Source organism: Strigops habroptila, chromosome 1 (assembly GCF_004027225.2).
Source record: "Strigops habroptila isolate Jane chromosome 1, bStrHab1.2.pri, whole genome shotgun sequence".
Lineage (NCBI taxonomy): Eukaryota > Metazoa > Chordata > Aves > Psittaciformes > Psittacidae > Strigops > Strigops habroptila.
In genome coordinates this window covers 15,103,203-15,130,425 of record NC_044277.2, presented here as the reverse complement: position 1 = coordinate 15,130,425, position 27,223 = coordinate 15,103,203, and the positions used below count along the sequence as shown (strand labels likewise).

General features: G+C 39.0%; 1 protein-coding gene across 2 annotated transcripts in view; it reads right to left on the bottom strand.

Annotated features, from left to right (window-relative positions):
- The window catches only part of TRPS1 (transcriptional repressor GATA binding 1), a 214,294-nt gene that overhangs the window by 165,927 nt on the left and 21,144 nt on the right, over positions 1 to 27,223 (bottom strand). For both annotated transcript variants that reach the window (XM_030498086.1, XM_030498092.1), the window contains exons 2-3: positions 8,844 to 9,002; positions 4,926 to 5,854 (exon numbers count right to left, since the gene is read on the bottom strand). In XM_030498086.1, coding sequence (XP_030353946.1) covers positions 4,926 to 5,854; positions 8,844 to 8,880 — 966 coding nt within the window. In that variant the 5' untranslated portion in view covers positions 8,881 to 9,002. The remainder of the gene's footprint in view (positions 1 to 4,925; positions 5,855 to 8,843; positions 9,003 to 27,223) is intronic.

Below are 27,223 nucleotides of genomic sequence, written 5' to 3'. Positions count from 1 at the left end.
AAACTGCTAATATAAAAGTGGAGCATAAAAAGCAGAAACTATTAATAAAACTACTGGTTCTCACTCAGCTGAATCTTAGTTAGACTAGACTTTATACTAGTCCCACACTTCCAACATGAGAACAGAAGAGCTGCCAGATTTGATAGATTGAAATCCAGACCACTAAAAAAAACCACACATGCATTAACATTCTGTAGGCACATGAAGCTCACCGCTGATTTCTAAAGGAGACAAACGGAAGAGCTTTACACACTCTGCCTGTGTGGGCGCTTCTGCCACTTTCTAGGGCCCTGCATAGGCTTGCAGCTGACTTCCAGAAGTGTTCTCAGTTGCTGTGAAAATCCTGGAAAAGTTGTTACCCATATTCAGATGTGACAAAGGATTAGGCTGAGTGGTACAGGACAACTCTCCTAATATGAGATGTCTAGCACCACAAAAGAAAAAATCTGCTGCCAATCTCTTATTAGTCTGTGGGACAATCAGACAATGTAATACTTTCTTTTTTTGCTTTTCCCCCAAGCTCACTGAAATACAACGAAGAAACTTTTGGATGGCTTTTATCAGCCCATAGCTTTTTCAGAAATTTGTCGTCTTCTCTTTTATGGCAGTCTACTATCTAACACCACGAAACAATCTAAATGAGAGGGCTGGATTAAAAAAAAATCAAGCCAACACTTCTTAGTACTTTCGGACAGGAGTCTGAATCTCTTTAATGGCTGAAAATAAGAGGAGACAGGTCTGCGACAACAAGCTCTAGAGCCAGGACCATGCTGAGCAGGAAGCTCCTCAAAGGTAGCATACACAATGTGAAGCTGGCTAGAGTCAACCATAAGAACTGCTGAGCACTGCAGTATGTCTTTATTCATGGCTGCATGAATACCCTTCTCCCTTGGGATGTGCCATCTGAAACCCTCACCTGAATGCAGATGTTTCAGTCCTTTCTTTGAGGGACACTGTTTTCTTTTACAACGTATCAGGAAGTAGGGTCATGCTCCCTTTTATACAATAGTCTAATGGCTTGAACACTTGTTCAGGAAACAGGAAAAGTAGGCTCCTTTCCTTGCTCTGTCAGAGGGGATCCAAGCCCCCTTCTTCCCCCTCACTGGGCAATGTCCTGCCCCTTAGCTACAAGCTGATAAGTGGAAGACAGCATTCTCCAGCCTTTCTGTTGAAGCTGTCACACCCTCTACTATAAAAAAAAAAAAAAAATGGGATGAAAAAAAGCCTCCTGCCTACTTGCTAGTAACTTGACTGTCTCCAGACCTTTCCATATACATTAAAGAGTCATTAGATCAAACACAGAAGGAGACTTACTCATACAGCAGCAAAGCAATGGTTTTTAGTATCATAGCTGTTAACTTAGTCACCTGAATTTTACTTTAAGTCTTTAGATCTGGTTTAAAGTGTTCTGCTGTAGGCACATCCACAAAGCCATACATAGGCTAAAATTGCTAGCAAGACAAAGCTGCATAGAGAGATTGATCAATTAAATGTGAAGAAAAAGTAATGAGGGGCACCAGCAAAAGTTGATCCGTTCAACTCACTTCAAATATTATTCTGATAAAAGCAATAAAGCTGATTAACACATTCTTTGGGAATCCAGAGATGTGCTAGCAAATGTTTTCTGAAATCTATATTGGCAAGAAAGCTAATCTCCCAGAAACGGTTCTGTGATTTTACCAAATTCAATGGAATTTATCATAACTTATGAACCAAAAGCATGGGAACAAAGTGTACGGAAATTTTCAAAACATTTTCAAAGAAGACAAAAGAATGTTGCTGGATTAAATATTCAAGTCAAGTAAAAATCTACACAGTAGTAAGGCCAGAAAGCTTGGATTATTTACACAGTTCCCAGCCAAATCCTCTTTTTGTACTACAAAACACAGTCCCAACAGTTGTGTACCTGGATGTAAAGCCAAATGTGTATCCCTACTGTTCTGATGACTGCAATACAGATAAATTAAAAAAAAAAAAAAAAACCTAAAAAAAAATAAAAACCCCTAAAAAAACCCAAACAAACAAATAAACAAAAAAAACCCCCACAAATCAACCAAAAAAACAACCAACCAACCGAAAAAACCTCCAACCCTAAAAGCAGGGTTTAGGGTTGGGGGTGAGGAACTGTTTTAAGGGGGAGGGGGTGTTAAGTTTGCTCAGACAGACTTCACTTCTGTGGTGTACGTTCAAAAACGCATTTGATTTTCTTCCAAGCCCTTGGCAAAGGGACCACATCCCTACCTATCTGCAGATAGAAGACACTAGGTTTTTCTGCACTCAGACATTTTTCTATTGCTTTTTTGTTTGCTTTTGTTATGAATGCAAACTATGGGGCTCAGTAGCATCTCTCAGTACTACAAATCTTCATATACCCTTGTCTTTGACCACTGTGAGCCAGATCAAAGTCAGTCATCTTCATCCTCTGGCTTCTGCACCCAGCTCCCTGGCCTGAGACCATAAATCCATTGATAACTTCCACCCCAGCTACAATAGAACAGTTTGTTAAGTGCAAGGGGATCAATAAATCAGACCTTAAGCCCAGTCCACTACTATTTTAAGTTAATTACAAAGGGATTATTTTCCTTTAGCCCAGTACCTATACAAAATAATGTTGTTTAGATGAACCAATTATTCAGGTTCAGTTCCTTCTCCATGTTACACAGGAGTCTGACTGAACCAATTTTAACCAGAGCTGCAATCAATACAATCCCTCATTGCAGCAGTAGACGCCAGCCGTTTACATGCCTGAGAAAAATCCCCTCCAAAATGGACATAGTAGCAATATAAACATGTGTGGGTGCAAAGGGGATTTTCAAATGTTCTTTTGCTGTGTTTATGAATCTCACAAAGCTGCTCTGTATTGGGAGTGGGGGAGGAGAAAGCATAAAAATATTAATCAGTTACTTATCTTCTGACATGCTTTGGATCAACATCTGGTGCATGTGCAAGTGATGAAGTATGGCATTTGCCACAAAAGCTTATTTTATCTTCTCTTCCCAAATCGGGCAGGGAAAATTAGCACTCTTAAAAATTAAGTTTCCAGATCCAATTTTTTTTTTCTCTAAAATAAATTGCCAACATTGTATAGGCTGCCTGTTCTATTTTGGAAAATGTTTTTCGTCTGAGAAAAGACTGATCTTAAGTAGATTATCTATGGGCTGTTTCCTACCACTTTTTGTCTCCCTTGCAGTATCTTGCTGCCAGGGTTTAGTAGACAAGTATAGTCTAGGTTCAGCTGTTTTATTTCTCCTTCTATCAGTTCAAACTGAGATAGCTCACACATCTGTTTTATTTCTGAAAGCAGTGCATAGGAAAAGTGTCCAGCTCATTCTAATCAAGCATAAACTTTCCTATAAATAACTAAGGACCTAACGAAACAATTGTTTGGAGGAAATGAAAGTGTGTTTAGAAACTCAAATTCCTCTATACTGTACGCCTGATCTGTTCCAGTTTGAACGTCTTCCTGACAGCATGGATCAGTTGCTCTAAGATGCTGTCCCTGGAGTCAGCAAACTGAAACTATAGCAGGAAATCCAGGTATTAACATCATACTATGTGCTAATTATAAACCATCATTTCACATTCTGACATTATTCATTTCTAACCTCTTTTAACTAAATCACGTATTTGCTTTCTAATCACAGTTTGACAGAAGAGAGTGTCTGACGTGATCTTTTAATAAGACAGTTCAAAGATTGCAGCTTTTAGCATAGTAATGACCTTAGTTTGATTTGCTGCTCCATAAAGAAGTGGTAGAGTTTCTGAAAAAAGAGGAAAAGTTTAAATCACTTAAAAAGCTTCAAGTTCCTGACTTGTATTCTGCTTTCAGCTTCTTACTTGAGGTTAGATGTTGGCCATCTTAATCTGCTTTGAGTTTTTTTTTCCTATAGCTGCAGTTTCAGCAAGCATTATTAAATATTTTCCACCTTCTGCCTTTCTATTTTAGCATACTCTGGAGTTTTGTCTGGTGATTACTACTAATTCAGACATCAGGTATGAAAACATACACTTGAAATTGGATGAACATTTTAATTCGTTTTGCATGCAAACTTTGTTATTTTGTCGTTTTTTCTTAACACATGATTTTTTTAATCATAGGATATTGAGCTACCCTACTGTACCTCTCAGCTCTCTCATGAGAGGATTTTTTTAAAGCAGCATCTATTTTTTTTTTAACTAATTAAATATTGGCTGATAAGAAACTAACAGATACTCCATGAAAAAGCTTTTGAGTCCACTCTTTCATGGAAAAATTAGATTTTTTTTCTCTTTGTTACAGCAGTATCTGTAGTTCTTTCCCTGGCTCCAACTAGATGCAAAAATGACTGAGGCAACAGCCCTTTCCTTGCAGGCTCACTAACGTGAAGCACAGCATAGATTACTGTTACTTTTTTAAATGTTTTAAATACCCATTGTGTATCCTGTTTTTCTGGCACTAGACAACTTCAGAGTTGCCAAGACTTGCCATTTATTTTATCTTAATAAAGAATCAATAAGCCAAATCTTGACTCCCGGCAGCTGATAATTTAGGATTACATTTTTAATTTCCAGCTGCTGTCTTTTGTCTATCTGGTTGTTATTTTTCATTATTATTTGCTCTTTTCTTTTCGTGACAGCAAATCCTTCAAATATGATTAGCAATTCAGCAATTTGCCTGTTTGCTGAATAAGATCTTTTGCTATTGATTACCACAATGACTAAATCATACACAGAAATATCATTGGTCAAAAAAACAAGTACTCCTCTGCAGTACAAGATGCTCAGCAGACCTGCAGAAAGCCTCACCAAAATAGACCAAAAAGGTTCTTAAGGCTTAAGCAAGTTCTGCGAAATAGAATCACGTAGGTAGGAGAGGCTTTGCAAATAACTGACTTTGCAGTTGGGAAGGCAGTCAGCAGAAGTGGAGAGGCTGGGAAAATACAAACCTGCACATCGTAAGTCCCATTTAACAAGACAGGCCTCTGGGAATTGATGTCCTGCAGCACCCCTGAAAGCACAGTGCGGTTGACTTTCTGGAAGTCTTTGGAGTGGCTGAATTGCACCATGTTGTGGAGAGCCAAAATTTTAGTGTCGAGCTCAGCATCCTGCCTGGTGCGGTTGTGCAGTCCTAGGTGGTACTTGCGGAAGTGTTTGATGAGATCTGTGGGGTCGTTCCCATAGTAACCATATCCACAGATGTTACATTTGAAGTCCTGAAGCTCTGGAGACAGAGGCGCCGTATCTGGGTTATCATTTACCAACAAATCTGGTTTGGATTTGTTCAGCCTTAAACCCCCATCTGAAGGCACTTGTGGGTTTTTTGAGGCCATGGGGACTGGGCTTGAGCCTTGGCCATCGGTTGGACCACTTTGCACTTGCGCTGTTTCATCTGAAGCTTTTGGCGACATCTGATGCTCCTCATTTGTCTCCGCTGCATCTCCTGATGGGGTACAGACCACATCTTGGGTGTCATCTGCATCTGATTTTTGAGGAGACTTCAAGGCCTCACAGATTCCCCCAACAGCTGGAGATGAGAAAGCCAGCATATTTCTGTCTGTCACCTCATCATGAGGGAAGGATGGAACATTTCCTCCCTTATTGTGGCTTTCATAATTGAAGCCAGCCTTTTCACTCAGCACTGAGCTTTTCAAGTCCTTTTTAATGCTGGAAGATGGCTCTTGGACATGCATGCAAAGTTCCTCCTTGTTATTTAACTCTGCCGCATCACCCTGGTCAGTGTTTTCTTGCATCTGCTCTGCGGAAAATTCTTTTTTCCTTCCAGACTCTTCACTTTCAGTACCTGTAGACTCAAGGGTCTGTACCTCACCTTCACTAGCAACGTTTCTTAGAGGGGGGTTCTTTTTCCGGACCATATCTACCACAGAAAAAGAAAAGGAAAAAAAAAAAAAAGAAAAAAAGCAAAAAACCCTATAAAATTATTCAAGATATATTACAGAATACAAAGCTGGCACTTCTTGAAGCATTCTGAACTATATGAATACATGAACTTTTCAGAAAACTTTTGTCAAACAGGTTTTTAGACTATGCAGAAAACTGGAATTTTACATGTAAAAAAAAAAAAATCACACTGAGACTGAACTTAACTAAAAAGAAGACTTTAAAGCCTGCAAAAGCATTGCCATCAGAGTCAGTGAATTACAGGTTTCATTATCATTTCAGAAGATAATGGTCTGGCAGAAATAATTTTAAATGAATGCTTCTTTTAAAATAATTTTTAAAAACTAAGGGGAAAAATAAACAGTCTAATGTTCATATACTGTACAACTACATATCATGTAGCTCTGCAAAAATACATCTAAAGGACATAATCAGAAGAACTTAAACAAGTTACTAGGAAGGAAAAAGATTTAGGAGAGTAAGTAACTTCAGGCTTCAGAGAAAGTATTTTTCCTAAGCAGGTATCAGTTTCTCTATAGCAAAAGCTCCCCCATCGTACTGCCCATAAACTTCAAACAGGATTATATGGATATTCTAAAGTCTGGCCCCACAGTCCATTATTCATGTAATTAGTTCTATTTGCCAAACAAAGAAAAACTAACTTTATTAGGAAACCCATTGTCAATAAAATTTTACAGGCCTGGATCCAGACAGCTGACATCGCTGCGTGGCTAAGTCAGGATCTACCCCAAAACCACCTGGAATCCACATGGATCTAAACAGTCGAACCTTCCTCTGCTCAGTCCTCCTTGCGGACATAGCCACTATTGCTAAACCTGCCAGTACTCTTTCTGGATGCATTAAAGAAAGCTGAGACAGGACAGCTATAAGGACCAGAGAGAAAGGAAGGAGTCTGCCACCGGTGAGTTAGCTGCTAGCTGAACACGGGAGATTATGGAAGAACAAGCAATCAAACTATGGAGGTACTAAGCCAAATTTCTCATCTGCTACATATCTTCACCTTCCCCAGCCTACTTAGAGAAAACATATATATGAAACTTCCCTGCACTCTCCACTGTGTGGTTCTGGATTTGATATTCATCACCAGCTGGTTTGATCCATTTGTGTTCACATGCTAGTTAGGGGCAGAAGACAGATGTGCTACAACTTTTTCTGTGCTCTTATCTTTGCCAATGCTGTCTACAACGATGGATGTTTCTCTGCCAAATTGTGTGTGGTCCGGTGGCAGCAGCCTGCAGTACCACACATGAGATGTGAGCTGCAGACTCGAGCCTGAGCCCCCGTTCCCATGCCTGTCACAACTGGGCACCTACGGAGGCACTGGAGATACTGCTCTACAAAGGGGACCGCCTCGTGATTCTGGGAGCAGCACTGATGCGCTCCAAATGGTGCTGTACCCAGGCCTTTAAAAACCACTGGTGACCTTCTCAGAACAGTACTTTGAGAAGTACGGCTGTGGACAGAGGTTAAAAATAAAAGAACAGGCGTCTGTACATACTCCTATTTACATCTGCTCTACATGAAAGGGCACTGTATGTTATGTTGATAAAAACAGACAACTTCTCAGGGGAAGTGTTCAACTTGTGTCTTGGGCTGGCTCTGTTGTCTTTGTGGTTGAGCTGATCCACAGGCAGCATGGGCTACAGTGGAACGGCTTTCACACAGAATGCCAGCTTGTGTTACAGAAATTTTGACACTCCGTGTGGTCTTAATAGGTTTCTTAAATGCCTACTGTGATTCCTTACTGTAGAAGACACACATTCTTGGGAACTAAGTGCCTTCTCTGTAATGCCAACCACACCTACCAGGATATATATGCACTGAATTTTACTTCCCCCCCGCCAATAATTCTGAACCTGAAGTCACTCAGAACTAAGAGAAAAGAAAGATTTCCTGTTGTGGTAAGAGAACTAGTACAATGCAGTCTCAGCCTACTAAAACAACATGTGCACATATATAATTCAAAGCATTTATGCTTTGATAGTCCTCAGCCTTTTAGTATTACTGCTTCGCTGTGGAACTTGTGAATGCTCTTGGTTAACACACACTAAAAATATATGTGAGCATTCCTGGTAGGTGTTCAGCTAAGTCTGTATTTTTCTCCTGGTTACACATCCCAAACCATTTTTAAAATAACTTCTGTTTAAATGCAATTCATGGCAGAGGACAGAGAAAGGAGTCCTGACGGCAGTGAAGAAAAATCAGAAATCAAGAAAGTAAACATCATGACTGTTACCTCAGTCAAAATTAAACAAGACTAAACGCAATGTTTTAAAATGTTTTTGTTACAGATATTTTTGGCAGATAAGGGAAGTTTAGAGATTTGCTATCTTCACAGCAACTGACAGAAGAGAGTCAGAGAAAAAGACAGAAAAAAAAATCCATAAAGCAAAGAAAAGAAAAATCTGGACAGCATACAGGCTAAATAGACACTACCCCAGATCTAGATACTTTGGTTCAAATTTTCCTGATATATGGAGAGGGGGAAGACAAAACATATCTGCCTAATGGAGCTTTTTCATGCAGTATTCTACACTTGGAGAAAGAAAGGAAAGAAGATAACACTGATTTAAATATTAAAACTTTAAGTTGAATTTAAAAGTATTTTCCCCTCTTTCTTCTTTTAGCTTTTGAAAAATCATCTGACATTTATTTGCTTGATATCCACTCAAGGGGACAGTAAGAAAAGACAGAAGGTTGGCTTTTTTTGTCGCTGAAATTCCACCACTATCATTTTTCAGAGACATATTATGTAAATAAAACTACATTTGCAATACTCCTAAATCGAAGAAACCATCCCCTAGCAAGTCATAAGTTAGATACAGAAAGAATATAGCCGCTCTGAAATTACTATCTCTAAGACAAATAACAGACTGCACAATGTTTTATTGTGTGCCAAGAACGTTTTCAGTTAACAATTTCACTTGAAAAAATGGATCACATACTTGTAAAATCATACCCAGCATTGACTTCATAAGGCATGTGGCTTTAGAGTGCTTTTTACAATTATTAATTCTATTAGTCAACTAGCAGGCGGGCTAATGCAATTGTCTTAGAAGATGCACGGAAGACACAGAAGACATTTTGAGAGCTGATCTGTATATCTGCAAAACAAAACAAAAAAAGGTTTTCCCTCCTAAATTATGCATTCAAAATATGTTTTTTACTTAAAAACATCATTATGCCTATTGTACATTCACATGCTTCTATTAGTGGGCACTATACAGATAGTGGCTGCTGTTCTCTTCTTCCTTCAAATGGGACAAATCCCATAGCTGCCTTCTCCTCAGACAGACACACATGCTCTTGCACGCATGCACGCACACACACACATACACAAATTATCTCAGAAGTGATGTTCACCAAAAAACAAGTTTAAATCATATTTAAAGTAAGTGTTGAAAACGAGCTGAATAAATGCTGTAGAAAATGAAAGTGCCTTAAAAATTCACATATATTAGCAGGTATTGTGCATCATAATGGGACTGGCCTAATGGGATGGATAATGGAATATGAATAGCTGGTTCACATCCAGGCTCTGCCATCAGCAATTGGAAGTTATCATCTGCTGGCTGCCTCATGTTCCACTTGAAACAAATTTAGTGGTGTCACTTTTGTTGTTAGTGGGCAACTTCCCACATCTCAAAAATGCCATTGTAATAATAAGCACATTTGCTGGGTAAAGAGGCCAAGTGATGAACAGCCATTGGGACTGAACTACCTTTTCGTCACTGGAAACGGCGATCTTCCCAAAATAAAAGAATTATTAAGCCTGATATGAATGAAAAGACTTCTTGAGCTGAGGGAACCCTGGATAAGGTCCAAGTTGCAGAACTTGTCTTTGAGGTCCATAACCCAGGTTTTAGTATCTTATTTTCATTACACTGAAATTACCTTTAAACTATGTGGGTTTTGTTTTGGTTTTTTTTTTACCTGATATGATCACTCTCAGCTACTTTAAAGTGGAAATCATACTAATAGCTATATACAGTTTCCCTCAAAACCAGCCAAGACTATTCTACAAGATTCATGCATCTGCAAGATACAGACTTTTCTGTTCAACAATCATTCGTATCAGTTTATCCCTGGAAGCAAAAAGTGGAAATTTCTGCTAAAATCAGTTTGTATTTCAGATAATGAATTACCATAGTGACTACAGTAGTTCTTTTAAACAAGGAAAAAAAAAAAAAGCTAATTCTGATAATCGATAGTTTCTTATGTGTGATGAAGATAATGGCTAATTACCTCCTGATTATCAGCTCCCCCCATGGGTCATTGCTGTTGCTGACTACTTTTACTGAACGTGATGACTTGTCATCAAAGCCTATTGCAACAGTATGGTTGTTGCCTTGCGCTTGCACTGCAGGTTTAGGTCAGATCTTAGTCATATGCTCTTTTCAGCAGAATACTACATTTAGAAAGATGTCTGAATTTCGTTAGATGCCACTGGCTGCTCTTTGTACAAGTAGATGCACAAGTAGACGAGCTAACTGAGTCAAGGGTCTATGAAAACCATGATATTATCAGTCGACAGGCTCAAGTAGGACCTCTTTGTTAAGGGATAGTAAAATTAATATTTTTACACTCATATATATTACACACCCACACACAGACATATAATGCACATACGGCGCTTAAACATCAATCATTTTGCCAGAATAATGCAGCAAAAAAAATCATTAACTCTCAATGTCTCAGCTTAATATATGTCTAATACTTACCTATCTCACAGGAGTGTTGTGAGGCTTAATTAATTAGTGACTGTAAAGCACTTTGTGATCCTCTAATGAAAGGTGCTACATAGCACAAAGTATTATTAAAATCATTAGGACCACAAAAAAGCCCTGTGGAATTCCAGCCTACACTGTCTGTTGGGGTTGGGAGTGATCTTATTATTAAAAGGAGACCGTCAGACTAATTTTCATAATTTTTTCAAGATCTTTTTTTTTTCCCTCCCTTTGCTGTTGTGATAGCATGTTAGCAGCTAGAAATTTAATCTTATCATCTTAATAACATACACTCATGTAGTTTGTTACTGCAGGGCTAAAGAAGAGAACAGGGCTTTTGGCACTCATCTGGCTTTCCCTTTTAAGAAAAAAAAAAATAAAAATTGAGAGACATATTTTGACACCTTCCCACACTCCACCCCACCAGGACAGCCGATCATGTGAGATGGCAGGATACTCACTGTAGCCGCATGGGAAAATACTGCTGTGGTTTTAATTTCTCCCTCCCTTTATTTTTTCTTTTTCTTTCACATAAAAAAAAAAAAAAGGGCACAAAACAAACCCCAGCTTATTACACATAAATAGGCTACAAAGACTGTCTGCTTTCTTTATATAAAAAACCCTCAAGTGTTCAAAGTGTCGGCTTCTATTAAGCACATAAAGTCCTAACCGATCCGGAGGCTCCTTCCCACTCTCCATGTAAGAACTGAGCAGCTGTAAGGCACACGAGCTCTGAAGCCAGAAAAGCTACTGTCCTGAGAGCGTGAATTTCTGGGAAACCATCTCCGTGGTGGGCTCCATCCCGGGGAGCCACCCAGCACCCAGCCCTCCACCACAGCCCATCCCGCCAGGCTGGCCAGGACCTGCACTGAGCACAGCCAGAGAGCTAGTGAGCTAATTAGGACAGCCCATGGTTCAAAGACCTGTATGTTTGCTAATTTAAGCATTTCCAAAAAATAATAATACTAATAATGTGTAAATACACTGGAAACTCCAGATGAAATTGCTGCCTTCACTGAAAATTACACTACATCAGATACAAACTACCTTCAGACTCAGATACAGCGATACAGGACTGGCTAAAGCTCCCATCTGTCCACCTTCCCTCGTGGATACCTCAACAGTGAAATGACAGCAAAGAGTTGTGTACAGCTTCACATCCCCACCATCTCCAGCCGGGACACAGTGCTAGAGACAGTTACATATGATGCTTCTCTCCCAGCTTTGCTTGTGGTTCTCAGAGCAAGATTGCCTGAAAACAACCAATGCATGGTCCTAGCCCCTCTCTGCTGAGAAGGGAAGGCAAGAACAGCCCCTTTTGTGTAAGGAAATCAAGAATCAGGCCCTTAACCATGGGAGGGCAGAATAAACTTAACTAATGACAAGCAACTCACTCCCTCTTCAACAAGACCACTTCCTCCCCCTTTGGCACCAGCATCTTCAAACATATCATACAAGACAGGGGACTTCACAGCTCTAAGCAAGTGACAAATTAATTTCAAAGGACTTTTAAAGCTATACAAGTTTTTCTACAAGCCCTAAAACTGTATGGCCACTCTTTCCTGCCCAAGATTGCTTAAGAGTAGAACATGCCTCTTCACATCAGCAAAATTTGGCAGGATCAGACATTGTATTTGGTCAAAATGTATATATCTCCTTGATATTCTGCACTCTGTGTGCTCCACTGAAATTATGATAGCTTCAGCAGTCTAGAAAATGAAAGGAGAAAATCATGCCTTATATGTAATTCTAGTAGAGCAGTATTATAGCAAAACACTGTTGTTTTTCACCTCCTCTCTTCCTCTTTTGCATTTTCAGACTCTTCAGTTTAGTCCCTGATCACCAATTTGCCAAGAGCTTTTTGCAATTCTTTTTTCCACAAAATTTACAACAAAGAGACAAGTGAAAAAAAGCTGCAGTCTGTTCAAGCTTGCTCCTTCCCATTTACATTTACTTTCCCAACATTAATCGTTCTCAAATCTCTAAAGGTGCACTTTTGGACATCTTAAATCCTGTTCAGCTACAAAGTGTCATCACCTTCAAACAACTCTCATCAAATAAATCTCTTATTAATTCAAATCAAATTAATTCAAAATGATCTTTTCTATTACCATATGCTTCAGAGCACAGCACACATTAGTAGTCATCTAGCCACTGGAATAAATCTAACCTTTTCCTATGGGTATAAAACAGACACTTGGTCGTTTCAGAGAGTTTAGGAGTGGCATTTCAAAATAGATTCTTTGAGCCTACTTCCAGGCACTTATTTCACTTTAAGCTCGCTACCAGGGTTAATCATGCAGACACTTTCAGGAGAAACTTAAGTCAAAAGGTGATTTGTCTGGAGAGACAATACAGGGTGGAGTATTACAGCACCATGCAACCAAAATGAAAAACTCTAAAATAGTTTTATTTAAGGGTGCCTGAGCATGGCAGTTTGCTGCTCTGCATTTCTGACTGACCTGCTGCAGAGGGCTTGCTCCTACCACATCTCCACTGCTACCCATCCAGGATGGGGGAGCCCAAGAAGGCAAAGATTTGCTTTGCTCTGGCTTCCAATCAAGCATCTAAAAATACTCTGTAAACATGACAACCTGGTAAACCTCAATGAAGCTTGTGAAACAGGAAAATTAATATCACTGCCATTTTACAGATAAATTGTCTACAGAGAGATGCAAAAATCAAGGTGTTCAAGGTGATGTGCAGGCAGCACTCTTAGCTACTGACTGAATCTGGTTTCTTTTGATGTCCAGACCCATATCCCTCTCCTGCATGTATTTCAGCAGAAAAAGCACCATCCTAGCACTTGGCAAAAGGCCAAGATCCTGTAATTTAATAAGGTACAGAAAGCGCACCTCATGCAAAAGTCTAAATGCTCCAATTTATCATGTCAGTTATGGGATAAGCTGACATTTTATTTGTATGCAAATTAGTCTCCAAAACAGCATAAAAAGGCCACACTTTCAGAGAATATTGTGCCTTTGCTTCTCTGTTCTACATTTATCTAAACTCAGCTTTGTGTATTAAAAGTAGTTTAATTTTTATGCATTGATGCATGCTCCCCAATCTGTTGTTATTGCACCACAGAGAGAATCCAGCCTGATTTGCTTACTGCAATAAAATAACCAGCTTCTGCCAGGACTGATACCTCCTATGAGTACCCTGCCATCCTCACTGAATCTTCTGGTTACTCTAGTAATTTGCTGTTGTTAAACTTTATAGGACCGTAAAACATTCCCTATTACATGAGACCAGAGGTCCATTTTGTCTGATGTTCTGCCTTGGAGAGCAGCCAATACCAGGTCCTTCGAAGAAGGTTCAACTGCCTTTGGACAGATAGAGAATCACCTTCCTCTGTGAAAAATAAATTGCTCCTAATCCTCAACGCTTAGACAATGGCTTACTTTCTGAAGAGTAAGAGGGTTTACAGCCCTTAATTAACTCTCATGTTCTACAATTTGTTCTTAAGTAAGTCTGTATATCCCCACTTCCAATGAAAGTGTCCAATATCTGTATGAATATTGTGATGATCCTGGTATCAGTAATACCTTGTAGCTCTCTCTTTACAATCTAATTACAAACTAAAAAAGAGCAAATATTTTAAGCAATTTGAATTTTCTTCTTGTCAATGGAGTAGTTTCACCTCAGTCTTGTACTAGTGAGAATTGAAGATCTTCTAGGCTGGGGCGCAGCTATCACATCCCCTCTATTGAGCCTGTCTTTAGGGTAAACAACCACTGTCTTTCCAAACTCTTCTAGTAGGTGTGGCAATCTCATATGTTTCAATTTCTTTTCAGCCTGAGTAAACTCAGTGTTCTTTGTAATCCAAATGTCCTTTGAAGACAATGGGAGTTTAGGGTTTGCAAATGACTCAGAACTGAATCCCAGTTGAGTGTACTGGCAGAGGCAATCACAGTGCTACCTTGAGATGAAGAGTGAGGAATGAAGGTGACCTCCTGGCTCCTAGGCAAGAGCAATCAGGTATGGATGCAAGAAGTGACTCATCTGTTCTTTTGCATTAAGAATACAATGGACTTATCCTATTTTCCTTGAAGCTAATGGCGAAAGCCCCACTGACTTTGAGAGGAGTGAGACTGAGATGTGCTGTTCTTTCTGCCAGGTGAGGCCTGTGCTTGGATAAAAAGGCATCAAAGTTCCCTTGCCCCAAACTTCAGTCAAATGGAACCAAAAATTATTTGGGAGAAGAAGAGCAGATGGTTTTGGCTAGAATTCCAGAAAAGTTCAAATAATTTTGTTTCCAAGTAGAGGGGAAAAAGAAAAAAAAGAAAGAAAAAAAAAAACAACCCAACAACAGCAAAAAAAAAAAAAACACCACTTGAAATGGGGTTGAAATTTCAGCTGGATCAAAACTAAGAAGTGGAAAGAAGGTAGAAGTCTATAGCCTGGACCTGAAACAGCAACATTAAATCATCACCGGAGAGGGCATTATTGTAGTACTTTTCCAGACTAGAAGCAAAATGAACATCAGTTTGCAAAAATGTCCTTTTTTTTTTTTTAAGAAAAAAAATTGGCAAGAGTTTCCAGACACAAGTTACATAGGTAAGAAAGGGCAACCAAGGGCAACAGGAGTTTAGCCCACGTACATCAAAGCAGACTTTGGCTTTGGGTACCTATCCAAACTGAGCCTTCAAAGGTTCTAATGCTGCCCTATTGTTTAGCTTGAATCTTGTCTAAGCTTGCTCAGGAGAACCCACATTCAGAAGTATGGGAGAAGGGAAAAAGAATACACATTTTCCAAACTGTGATTTCAAAACAAAACAAAAAAATGTAAATCTACATGCTGCAGGGTAATACTGGTAAGCGTGGCTAGCTATTGTTGCTCCATGCTTTTCAATTTCCATATATTAGCATTCATTGCTGACATTATTAAATCCAAAGTTATTTGGATGCTTTGATCAGCAAATTGAATTTTGAGTCTCTATATGCTGTACCTATATTCACGTAAAGTTTACAAACCTATTATATTTCCCTATTCTAACTCTTCCCCCCACATGCTGTAAGTTTCCATATATCCCACAGCCATATATTCCAAACACAGACTATTTTATTTAGTAATATATTCAAGAATCTAGATAAAAAGAAAAGCAATGGAAAATGTTTGGCAATCTCTACATAAACAGTTTCTATACATTTGGGTTGAATCATCCAGTAAGCTCTCATCTTGATATGCCTGTGACAAATAAAACTTTCATCACCAATACGCCCTCTTGACTTGGAGGTCAGGATACAAGGAGATCTGTATTACAAAAATTTCTTATACCTTTTATGGGTATCACAAAAATTAACATCACATTAAACATAAGCATGTCAGAGTTTTGGCACTGATTTTCCACTCGGCACAAATAACCCCACTCTCCATTGTGAATGGGGGAGAAACAACAGCAGTGGCAACCACAACAAAAGAGTGGATTGTGTGTTGCCTACACAAAACAGAAAGCTGTGCCTATTCAAGAAATCTTGGCCATTTGTCAGAAATTAGAGAACGGACGTTGGAGCCCAATATTAGCTCCAGCCAAAGCAGTGGTGAATTACCTTGCCTTTGGAATCATCCCTATTAACTAGGAAAGACTCCGTTGCAGCATATATCATACAGTCCTCATGCAGACTCAGAAACACGGAGCCACCTTCTTAACACAACTAAAACGGGAAAGGGGGGTGGGGAGGAGATCAAACCCAAAGCAAATGCAAATGGGTTCACTGTGAGTGGTTTGTCTATTATTTGCCCTTTTTATCTCTTATTTATGTTTCTTTTTAACCTAAGGAATTAAGTGAAATGCCGATGAGAAAGCTACTCTTATAATGCCTCCACCATAGAGATTTGTTATGAAAATGCTTTGAAACAGGGAAGCATTTTTTCAGATAGCCATAAGAATCAAATGCACGTATTCTCCGAGGAATATGATTTGGTTTACCCATTTCAATTCTGGTTGGAAATGGGGAAGGAGGGAACAGAGTAAGGAGACTCCTCGAGACTGCTGATGTGGCTTTGTAGCAGCTTCATGTAGCGAGTGCTGGCATTCCTTTAAAACTGGCAAAAGGTGCCAGCGTCAGCCTGTTGACTGCTGGATGAATATATATAGTGCAAATAATGCTGTTCTTGAATCAGTTTTTGCCCAACTCCCACATAAATTTTCCATGGGAAAATCTCATAATGCCTGCATAAGTGATTTTATGAATCTAGCTTTCAGCTTTTGACAGAAGATTTCTTACTCTACTGGCTTTGATTCTTTATTGCATGAAGGGGTAGTGCCAAAAGCCCTCACATTAGTCGCGACCATACAGACATCAGAAATTTAATTTAAACAGTGGCAATCTGCCAGGATCATAAAACACACATAAAATAAAAATATTTAAAATTTTTTTTTTTTTTCTGAGACCTAAATACGTAATTTCCACAAACACAAGGACAATACTGGTTGCAGAATCTGCACGCTGCAACATATAGACAGGCTCTAAAACTACCGATAGTGGAGCAGAAACCTGCAGTCTGCAGAGAACAAACAGAAATGGTCAGTTGTTTTTCCCACTGAAGATACATTTTGAAATGAGTTGGGCACCACTGTATCTCTTTTCCACCAATAATACAGCTCAATGTTCCTTTAAAGAAACAAAAAAATTCTATAAGAACTTCTCTAAAAAAGTTACATGGAAGTACAACCACAGATTACGCTAATACTTCCATTCTCAAAAATCCCCTATATGCAAGCAAGCCTTACCGCATTGCTCCTGTCTTCCTCCTCAGAGCTGCCTTCTCGCCACCTCAATTCCCAATCCAGTACCTCGCCAGTTTTAAGAAATATCCGGTAATGATGTAGGGATGATTTGTTTGCACTGAGATATATCCCACAAAAATGGAAAGCTTTTGCTGTGTTTTCACTTCTAAAGAAAGCAACTTATTAAAGCAACTTCTGGGTTCACTGGCATCTTAGAGTCTAAAAAAAGTCCCAAAAATATTTGCAGAGGCTACAACAGCACCTTCTTTGAAGTAATGTTGCAACTTGTGCAAAGGAATTTGGGATGTACTTGAGATCTGAAGGTGCGGGCTACAAATTAACACAGCCAATTAGGTGGAGAGGCTGAGAGTCCAACACAGATGGGGCAAGATAACTACAACTGAATAAAAGGACTGCCAAATGTAAGCCAGTTGGCTGAGTACAGATCGTGTCATCCTGCTCAGCTAGCTGCTGCCCAATCAATAATCTGTTGCTGTTTGCTCTCCCAATGCCAATCAATCCAAGCTAGGGCTGCTTCTAATTTTCCAGTCCAGGAATAGCTTCGGAACATCCACAACTGTTACTTCAAACAACTCAAGAAATAAATGTTTCATCCACACATCAGCGTGCAGATTCTTCCCAAAATGGGACTAGTCAAGAGTAAATAATTACTCCTGTAACAGTCTGATCTGATAAACCACAAGACATAAGGCTGCAAAAGTGATCTTTGTACCATTAGCAGTCAGGAGAGAATCCAGCTTCTAAAATTACTTGATTAACTGATACAGGACCTAAAAACTCTGATAGTACTGTAGAGAATGTTTCACAACAGATACAGCCATTTTTTAGGGATTAGTATTAGCTATAAATTTCTTATCCCCTGAAATCTGGTACAACTGGATTTATGCTGCAAAGATGCCTTGCTTTACAAGAAGACAGAGATGAAATCAGAGACAATGAAATTTAGGCATCTCTTAAACAATTATTTTGTTAAGCAGTATGTATTGAAAGAATAAGAATACATAAGAGGAATTATAAATGATCTTCATAACTCATTCGTGGCTTCTCTTCTTGTGAGTAATGAGAACAGCCCAAGATCACACAGATAAAAATCTTAATGTCATAAGACATTTGTTTAACCATTTGTATGTAGATAACAAGACGAGCATATATATGCATACATGAAACAAAGAAGAGACTGCAATAAACAGAAGTCAGGTATTTGTGACGTAGCTGATACTTGGGTCTCCCCTAGCATGAGAATCTACTGTTCAAACCAAACATAGACTTGAGTCTTCCTTTTTTTTTTTTTAAATAACCTTTTATATCATTGAATCCCACAGCATCTTGACAGGCCTTGGCCCATTAATAGAAAAAGAATTACTGTTTATAACTCCCAGATTGATTTAATTTCCCATCTTATTACACACCAAGTTGTTGCAGCTCTAGATCTCTTTCGAGTCGAAAACAAAAACACCCAACTACGCACATAACACTTGCTCTTCAACTGCACACAGCAGAACCTCCCCATTGCTCCCATTTTGCCTGCTCACAAGATGGCATGCTTGTCTCACTTCAACCACACAAATAAGTCTGTATTACGCTCACAGCATCAGGGATAATTAAAGGTTAGGCATGGAGATGGTAGCGCTGTTAGTGAGACGAGCAACGCGCTCCCACATCACCGATGGCCCCAGCAGTGCTGCACGTATGCCTCTGCTGGGGTGCCCACGGCCCCGCACACACACAGGCCTGCTGGTTCTCTCTTCCCAAGTTCAAACACAGGAAGAAGTGAAGTCCTGGAAACTGCAAATCACAGAGAAAAAAAATGTACCTTCTTTAGCCCAAACTGAATTTTATCTACCTAGAATGGTACCAGCACCTGAGCTAAAGGGTAGTTGTGTAAATTAACAGAACTCTGTAATCTGGGCAACATACACACAGTTGATTAGACTCTAAAATTACTGAAAATTACCATCTCCCTTGTGTCTTTCTAACAGCTTGACATATCGATGCTTAATGTTTCATTATGTTTCAATTTGAATCATGACTGTAGATCACTGGCAATACAGAAGAATGAGACGTGAGATGGGGTGGGAAGAGGATATATTATAGAGAGATTGGACTTGAGAAACTTCCTGAAAATACTAAAATTGGCAACAAAAATAACAAGTAAAACTCAGACACAGCAAGTCTACAGGAGGTAGTGGAATGAAGATTACGTGCGGCAGACCCAGTGGTTCACTCATCACAGGTAGAGAGAGTTAAGACTTGTTTGAATTTAAATAAACATCCTTTTTTCTTTTATTTTTATTTTCTTTAAAGACAGGAGTGGGGAATAGAAACAATATGAACATTGTTGTACCTGGTGATTTCACTCACATTCACTGTAAAAGTGCTAAGAAAGCATAAAAGATGACATCTTTTATTTTAGCTATAGCCAGAGCACGCAAAGTCTAGGACTTCTGTTCATGTGGCAAGTACACACATTTAATTGTTCACACAGATACTTTGAGTTAACCAGTGTCCTTTATATCGGTAACCAGCTGCTAATCATTTTCTCCAAATCCCTCCATTTTGCCCTGAAATCACAAGTTAATTTAGTCCTTTAACAGGGAGAAAAGTAAATATGTCTTAGGCTGTGCTGGAACAGGAATGTGAACACTGTAACTGAGGAAATGTCAATGGCTTAGGCATCAAGATGAGCAAAAGGAAGACCACTGTGCAAGCTCACACCGCCATAGCAATGCTGTGCACACTGGCAACAGTGAACCCACAAAAAAGCACAAGAAAAATCCAACATCAAATCATGGGTACGTCTAAACTGTGGGACACACTTCTGCAGCTCCGAGCTCCAAATGCACACCCTGGCAGCATCCTGACTATGCGTCAGAAAATCTGGTTTGGCACCATTCTCCTACACACTTTGGACTCCATCAGTAGAAACCCAAGTGAACAGAGAAGTGCAACATGCGCCATCCAGCAGATCAGGATTGTGGTGCCTGGCCTGCAAGAGAGTTACAGCAACTGTTCGTTGCTGGCTTAGTCTTCCTATAAGCACTCCACGCTTCAGAAATATTAAAGAGGTGCTTTCTGCTCTGGTTTATAAAGCCATTTTTTCATTACTATTTCACCTTTTTTTTTTTCCTTAAATAAAACAGTTATCATTAAAAGAGAGGACGGGCAGTCCTACAGATAGATAAGTAGCCAAGGACTGGGAAATGTCTCCTAATTTCCTTTGTGTCCTCAGAAAAGCAGTATCACATGCTAACTGCTCCCACTTGAAAACAGCCATATCATGGCTATGTTTATACTGTTTTCTAACACTCATCAAGAAGTGAGCCTGATCTTGAGGCCAAATGACAAGGCAGAGACTGAAACTCTACTACTTTATTCTCAAGTCAGTTCTTCCCATTTGAACTAGTCCATCAGGGTCTAAAGTCTCACTTCAAACAGCTGCGCCACAGATGATCTAACAAGACAAATACTCAAGTGAGTTTATACAGAAAGTACGAAGGATGGAAGATGACAATGTTTTGTGGTATCTTCAATCTAGAGAGGGACTGAGATACTGTACAGAAAACGACTGAAAATTGTATTACAAATTGAAATGAAAATTAGTACGAAAGAGTGCATGCTCTGTGAAATAACAATCCCTGGCACCTTATTAATTGTAAATTATACAACGGGGGGGGGGGAATTAATCACAATTATAAATCACACTTCAAATGGCCTTGCTATGTCCCAGGCAAGACTTTTAGCAGAAACAGGTAAGTAATAATGTCACAGATGACACTGCATTAAGGAAACTACTTAAAATGTTCAAGAAAGATTAATTTTAAATAAAATTCATGAAGATATGGAAGATGGGACTCTCGTCTATATGAACATATGAAGTGCAGCTCATTTAGACTAGCAACATGATTGCTAGCAGCAGGTAAACATTAGGAAGGGAAAAGCTTAGTATCATGTTGGCATAAGAACAAATAGACTAGCCATGTTTAACTTTGGGCTGAAAATGAGAAGGAAGGGTTTTAACTGACAAAGCAGTGAGGCTATGAAACATCCTTCCACCAGATGCAGTCAAGGCAAAAAAAACCCTACCTAATTTTAGAATGAAGGTGGGTCACTTCATAAAAGGAATTACATATGCTGGTTGATGTTCAATGAGCTACCCACTGCTCACAACTGCCACAAAACTTCAGGAGAACGTACACGAATCCAATTTTTCAGGGTATGAACAGCCTTACCACTATTCCTTAAAACTGTACGTGCCAAGGGCACTGTTTCCTCAAAAGCAGATGGGGAAAAGGCTATTCTTTGTCTCTATCTGTTTTTAAAAAGATATTTATTTTCATAGTGACTTTCTGCATTCCCCATAAAGCCAATAGTCTTTAAAGACAATATCTTCCGCCTCCAAAGAAAATACAAGACATGTAATGTTTCTTACTTGGGCAGAACGAATTAACTGTAAGATTACCAGTATCAAAGACTTTCTCCAAAAGCCGCTTCCACCTTTTCAAACTGTCTTACCAGAGATTTATCTGTGTGACACTGCTATACTCCAAACAGGTATTGTACAATTCTTTTTGTATTTTAAAGATTTTAATCTATTTGGATGAAACCAATAGGTTCGGGTGATGCCTGCTGCTCTCTCTACTGAAGAAAATGGAAACTTTTGCTCCGATTCAACGGGGACAGAAAACTACCCATCATACTGCTCATTCCTGGAGCCACCCCATCTCCCTAGCTTGTTGCAACATCCCTGTTTTCACGTAACTCACAATGCAACAACAAATATGGCAACAGATGGCTAAACAGAGAAGCCTTATGTGGTCAAAGTGACCAACGCAACCCTCACAATTCCTAAAAAGCTTTTAATGGGGTTCATTTGGGCCTGACCAACCTTCACACATTATTTTGGTTTAGCTGTGTAAACAGCTGGCCATTTGCTCCGAGTTTTTTCTTCTTCGACAATAGCACAATATACCTTTTTTTTTTTTTCTTTCTGCTACAGTGAAATGCATTTAAACATGTATTTATTTATGGCACATACTGTCTGCTAGAACCAGGGCTCTTTGATAATCCATGATTTGGCAGGCCTTTCCAGCATCCCACTTCTGCCTGATAGACCACATAAAGCCTTTTTTCACTTCTGCTTGTGAGAAATGCAGACATTCAAGATTTCTCCTGCTAAGGAGGCACAGTGTGGAGGAGAGGGTAACCCTGAAAGAGTTCAAACTAAAGCTTAGCAACATTTCTCAGCGGCGGGACCAGAGCTGCCACCGAGTCAAGCAGAGGGTGCAACAGGCAGATCCAGTAGCCAGGATCTGAAGATGCAATTTTATGATGGGCTTAAGCCATCATAAGCCATTGGTCCTGAAGGAGCCCTGCCCTTCCCTTCACCCTGCCCTGTGCCTGCACCCACGCTCTGGCCAAAAACGCCCTGTTCAGCCCTGCGGCTGGCAGGAGGCTGGTTGAACTGTCCCTTTTGGTGGTGGCTCAGGCTTGGATTAAAAAAGCTTACGTCTCCTCGGGAAAGCCATTCCCTAGCACATTTCCAGGCCAACTCCTGTCTCCTTATCTGCCTTTGCAAATTCAACCAGCGCTAGAACTGTACTAGCGCTAGTCCCACCAAACCAGGAAAGGGTCACACACCTGAAAAACCTCCAGCAGAGTCCAAATCAAACCTGCTCCTCACCCCAGAAGCGCTACTAGGCAGTTCAGCACACTGAAGGTCCACAGCCAGAGCCCATAAGTCTCATCTGCCCGATCAAGCGAAGGCTGAGGGCAGCCCAAGCACTGCCACCCACCCATGCAACCAGGCTCTTGCACGTCTGAAGTCCTCCTCGCCAGTGCACGGGGAAAGCAAAACCACCAGAAACGGTGTGGATGAATGAAAATAAGCTATACCATAAAGGAGGGAGTGGTTAAAAACATAGCAGTTTTTTTAAAAAAGGAAAAAAAAAAAAAGAAAAAGAAAAAAGAGTCTTTCAGGAGAAGACAATCTCTATCTGGCAGGAATTGTAAGTGCTGTCTTCAGAAAAGTAAAACCATTATTGCAAGCAAACTAATTTATTAAATAACATGCAAGGGAGGATTATAATGCCTTCCTTGTCATTAAAACGCTTTGAAACTATAGTTCTGTAAGATATGTTAATGATATTCAGCTTTTGTATTACACAGCAGAAGCTATGCTCTGAGTGGAATTTGGAGTGCTGTGTTACACAGGAGTTCAGGTTAGAAAAGCAGTTATTAGTTCACATTGACTATAAACATATTTAAAATGCCCTGACCATACCATACAGAAATCAGATGTAAAGGTAATTTATCAGTCCACATCCCGTAATACATTCCCCTTCCACTCAGGAACCTCCTTCTACAAGCGAGAATCCCAGTTTTGGCATACTTTTCTTGAAAATTAAAAGCCTGCTTGCATGATGGAAGTCTGATCAATTATTTTTCTTCCTCATGTCCACATCTGAATGCTACCAATAAAGAACAATATTAAAAATAAACTATCAGTTTACGCTTACAATTTTACCCAGTAGTTCAAGGAGTTTTATTTCAGTGAAATTAAGTTCTGGTGTATTTGACCAATTTATGCAAATGCAGGCCCCAAAACCAGTGGAATTGGCAAAATCAAGTTTCCATGTGATTTACCAGCTTCACTGTCACAGTAACTAACTCAGTGCATTTTTCTGCTTGGTTCTCTCCGTAAGCTGCCAGGAGAAGTCACTCTATCAAACAGAAACGTAACACTATTTTTATTGCTTATCTCTTTTGCCCTGGGTTACATGAGTAAGCCATCTCCCTCCGTCAACTTGACAGGAGTCTTTTTGGTGTTGACCTTAAAAGGACACAGCTGTGACAACTTTGGGGGTTTTTTTCTGTTAATAGTTCTCAGCTGAATACTCGTTCTTGGTAGTCCGGGGTCCTCATCTGGCACTGTTTTACCCCACGGACAGACTGAGCACAAAGCTTTGGTCATTCACTCCGATAGTGTTTTCCTGCCTTTATTACAAGACGAACTGGAGAAGTCAGGGGTAGATTTTACTCCAGCAAAATCATGACTGATTACAAGAGGTCTTGAGATTTGGTCTTATTTTCTTAATGCTCAGTAATTAATGAGTATGTACATAGATCCTTATTTCCACAGCCCTTTGCTCAAGATATTAAGAACTCCAATCCCTGGACTCAATCTCCCCCAGCATTTTCACATAAATAATTGTGATTATAGTGTCTGACTATCTCCAGGTCCCAGAATTTGAAGATCAGGATCAACCTGCTCAGGATTTCAGAATAAGGAAGGAATAATATACTATCAACTATATATCATCAACTTGTCTTACTACAGTACCCCAGCTAGGTGATATTTGGAAAATACAAAAACATTTAGGTAATCTGAAAATAGCACTTAGTATTTCTGCTGCACACCATCTAATAAATGCAACACATTATTGATTTAATGAAATAAAATTATTTTGTGCCAAATCTCTCAAAAAATAAAGAGGAACAGGTACATGTCATATTTCAAATTCATTTCACTCTATGCACTGATGGTTCTTTACACAGATACAGACTTTAATCAGTAATTTATATATCACCAGTTTTAATAATGATTTAAATTGGCAACCCAAAAACATCAATGCACACATACAACGAGGTTAAAATTATTTATGTCTTCACTGTATTTCTGAAAAGTGACAACTCAGGAAATAATTCTTAAAAGACGTCAGCTGTAACTAAATGTAGTCGTTTTATCAAAGGAAGAAGTCTTTCTTTGGTTAGCAACTTGTATACATCATATCTACAGGCACTTAATTAAGAAGTTACACAGCTCAGTATCACCTTTTGTGTTTACGCATGTTTTTATGTTGATGCATATTACAGATTTCATTCCATGCTTTCTATTTGCTAGATAATAAGATTTTTTTTATGGTTTATGAAAGCTGGAATTAAACTAAAAATCATTAAAAACCTCTTTAAAGTATTGTTCATCAGTTCAATGATGCCAGGGATATGCAAGAAAGAAAAAACAACAAAAAAAAAAAGACATTTACAAAACCTGTTTTGCATTTTAAACTAATTTAAAAAAAGAACTACACGTGATTTGTTCACTGTACAATTGTTCATCCAATTGTTTTGGTTTATCACATTCTAGAAGTAACAAATTTCATCATCTCACACTCTATTTTCATCCACAGAATGGAAAATAAGGAAAAGGAACATATGCTTTCTGCTCCTTTTGGGGCTTTTTTGGTTGGTTTTGTTTTGTCTTTTTTTTCTTCCCAGTTTCTGGTAATCTTAGTTTTGAAAATAAGTGTCACTGAGCAGAATGCAAAATGGAGAAAATAGTGTCACTGCACCAGCAGAGGAAGCCTCTGGCAAAAGCAGTTTAATCACTTCCACAAACTGGTTCCAGGTGTTTAGCTAGCCATTTCCACCAGGACTGTGGTGTGACTTTACTTAAAACTTTGGCAGCAAGTAGGTAAATAAACACAACCAAACAGTACAGCAAGCTGTGTGGACTTAGGCCTTAACACAGATCAAAATCTGAAAGTCTTATTTTTAAAAGGTAAATATTTAAGTATTTTTTTTAATTTTTTTTTCTGTTTAAAAAAAATTTTTTTCTGAAGCATTAATTATTATGTACCTTTATTATTCATATTAGACTAGTTAGGAGTCCAGTGACTGTTTTAATATATACTGCAGTAGTTTCATATAACATCTTTCGGGATAGAAAACATGCTTTAATATGCTACACATTAAAAATCAAACCACATACATGATGCTACCAGTTTCACTATGCTCCTGCAAGTATCTGCAACATCAGACTATTATGCACAATGATCACAGAAGAGAAAAACCTAACTGGCAGAAGTCTCACTGGGCTTAAACCAGAACAAAAAAGTGTACTTAATTTATGAGCTGAAAGTCTGTCTGCAGTTTGGCACATCCAGCACATCACACCATGTAATTTTATAAAAATCAAATAACTTTGCAAATCACTTCAAATATTTCCTTTCTCACTGGTTTTAATCATGTTTGAAAGGAGAGAGAAAAATTACAGGATGAAATGAAAGCAAAATGTAATGATCCAGGACCATAATTCTCCTGAACGAACGTTCCTACATTTTTGGATCATGGACCACTGTCAAACTTCAAACATAGCAGGGAACCACTATGCAGCCTGCACATCAAACTTTTAATTAAAACCCCTAAATGGATGATATGATACTGCAGATCAGTATCATGCCATGATTATATGTGTCTGCAGACCATAATTTGGAAACAAATATATTAAAGGATTAATTTTCCAAAACGGAATGCTAGTCTCTGGGCTTCTTGGAATAGTCATTCTATCTATTGAGACACAGTATCTCAGCATGCAAATATCTTAAGACCTCCAATCTATGAGGTTTCAATAGTACAAGTGAAAAACACCACTTTGAGACAGGATTTTTTCATGAAATGCCATGAGACAATTCCAAGATGACTGTATGAAAAAAATACTACTTTATCCTGATATCTTCCTCTCAATTTAGACTGGATTGTTGGATTGGATTTTGTTGAGGGGAAGGTTTGTGGGGTTTTTTTGTTGGTTGTTTGGTTTTTTTTTTCCCCAAACAAAACTGACCAGACTCACAACCTATTTACTATAAAGTACCCATAAAGTGAGGTCAACAAAGTGATCTACGAAGGTGTCCTAGGAAGGACCAGCCTATGAACAGAAAAGCTCTACTTGCTTCAGGTCAGGCTTATCACTGCAGAATGTGGAGCAAAGGGTTGGGGTTTGCATATAAACGCACATATATATTGTTTTTTAGTATCTGTGTATACACTATGGAACACAAATAGGTT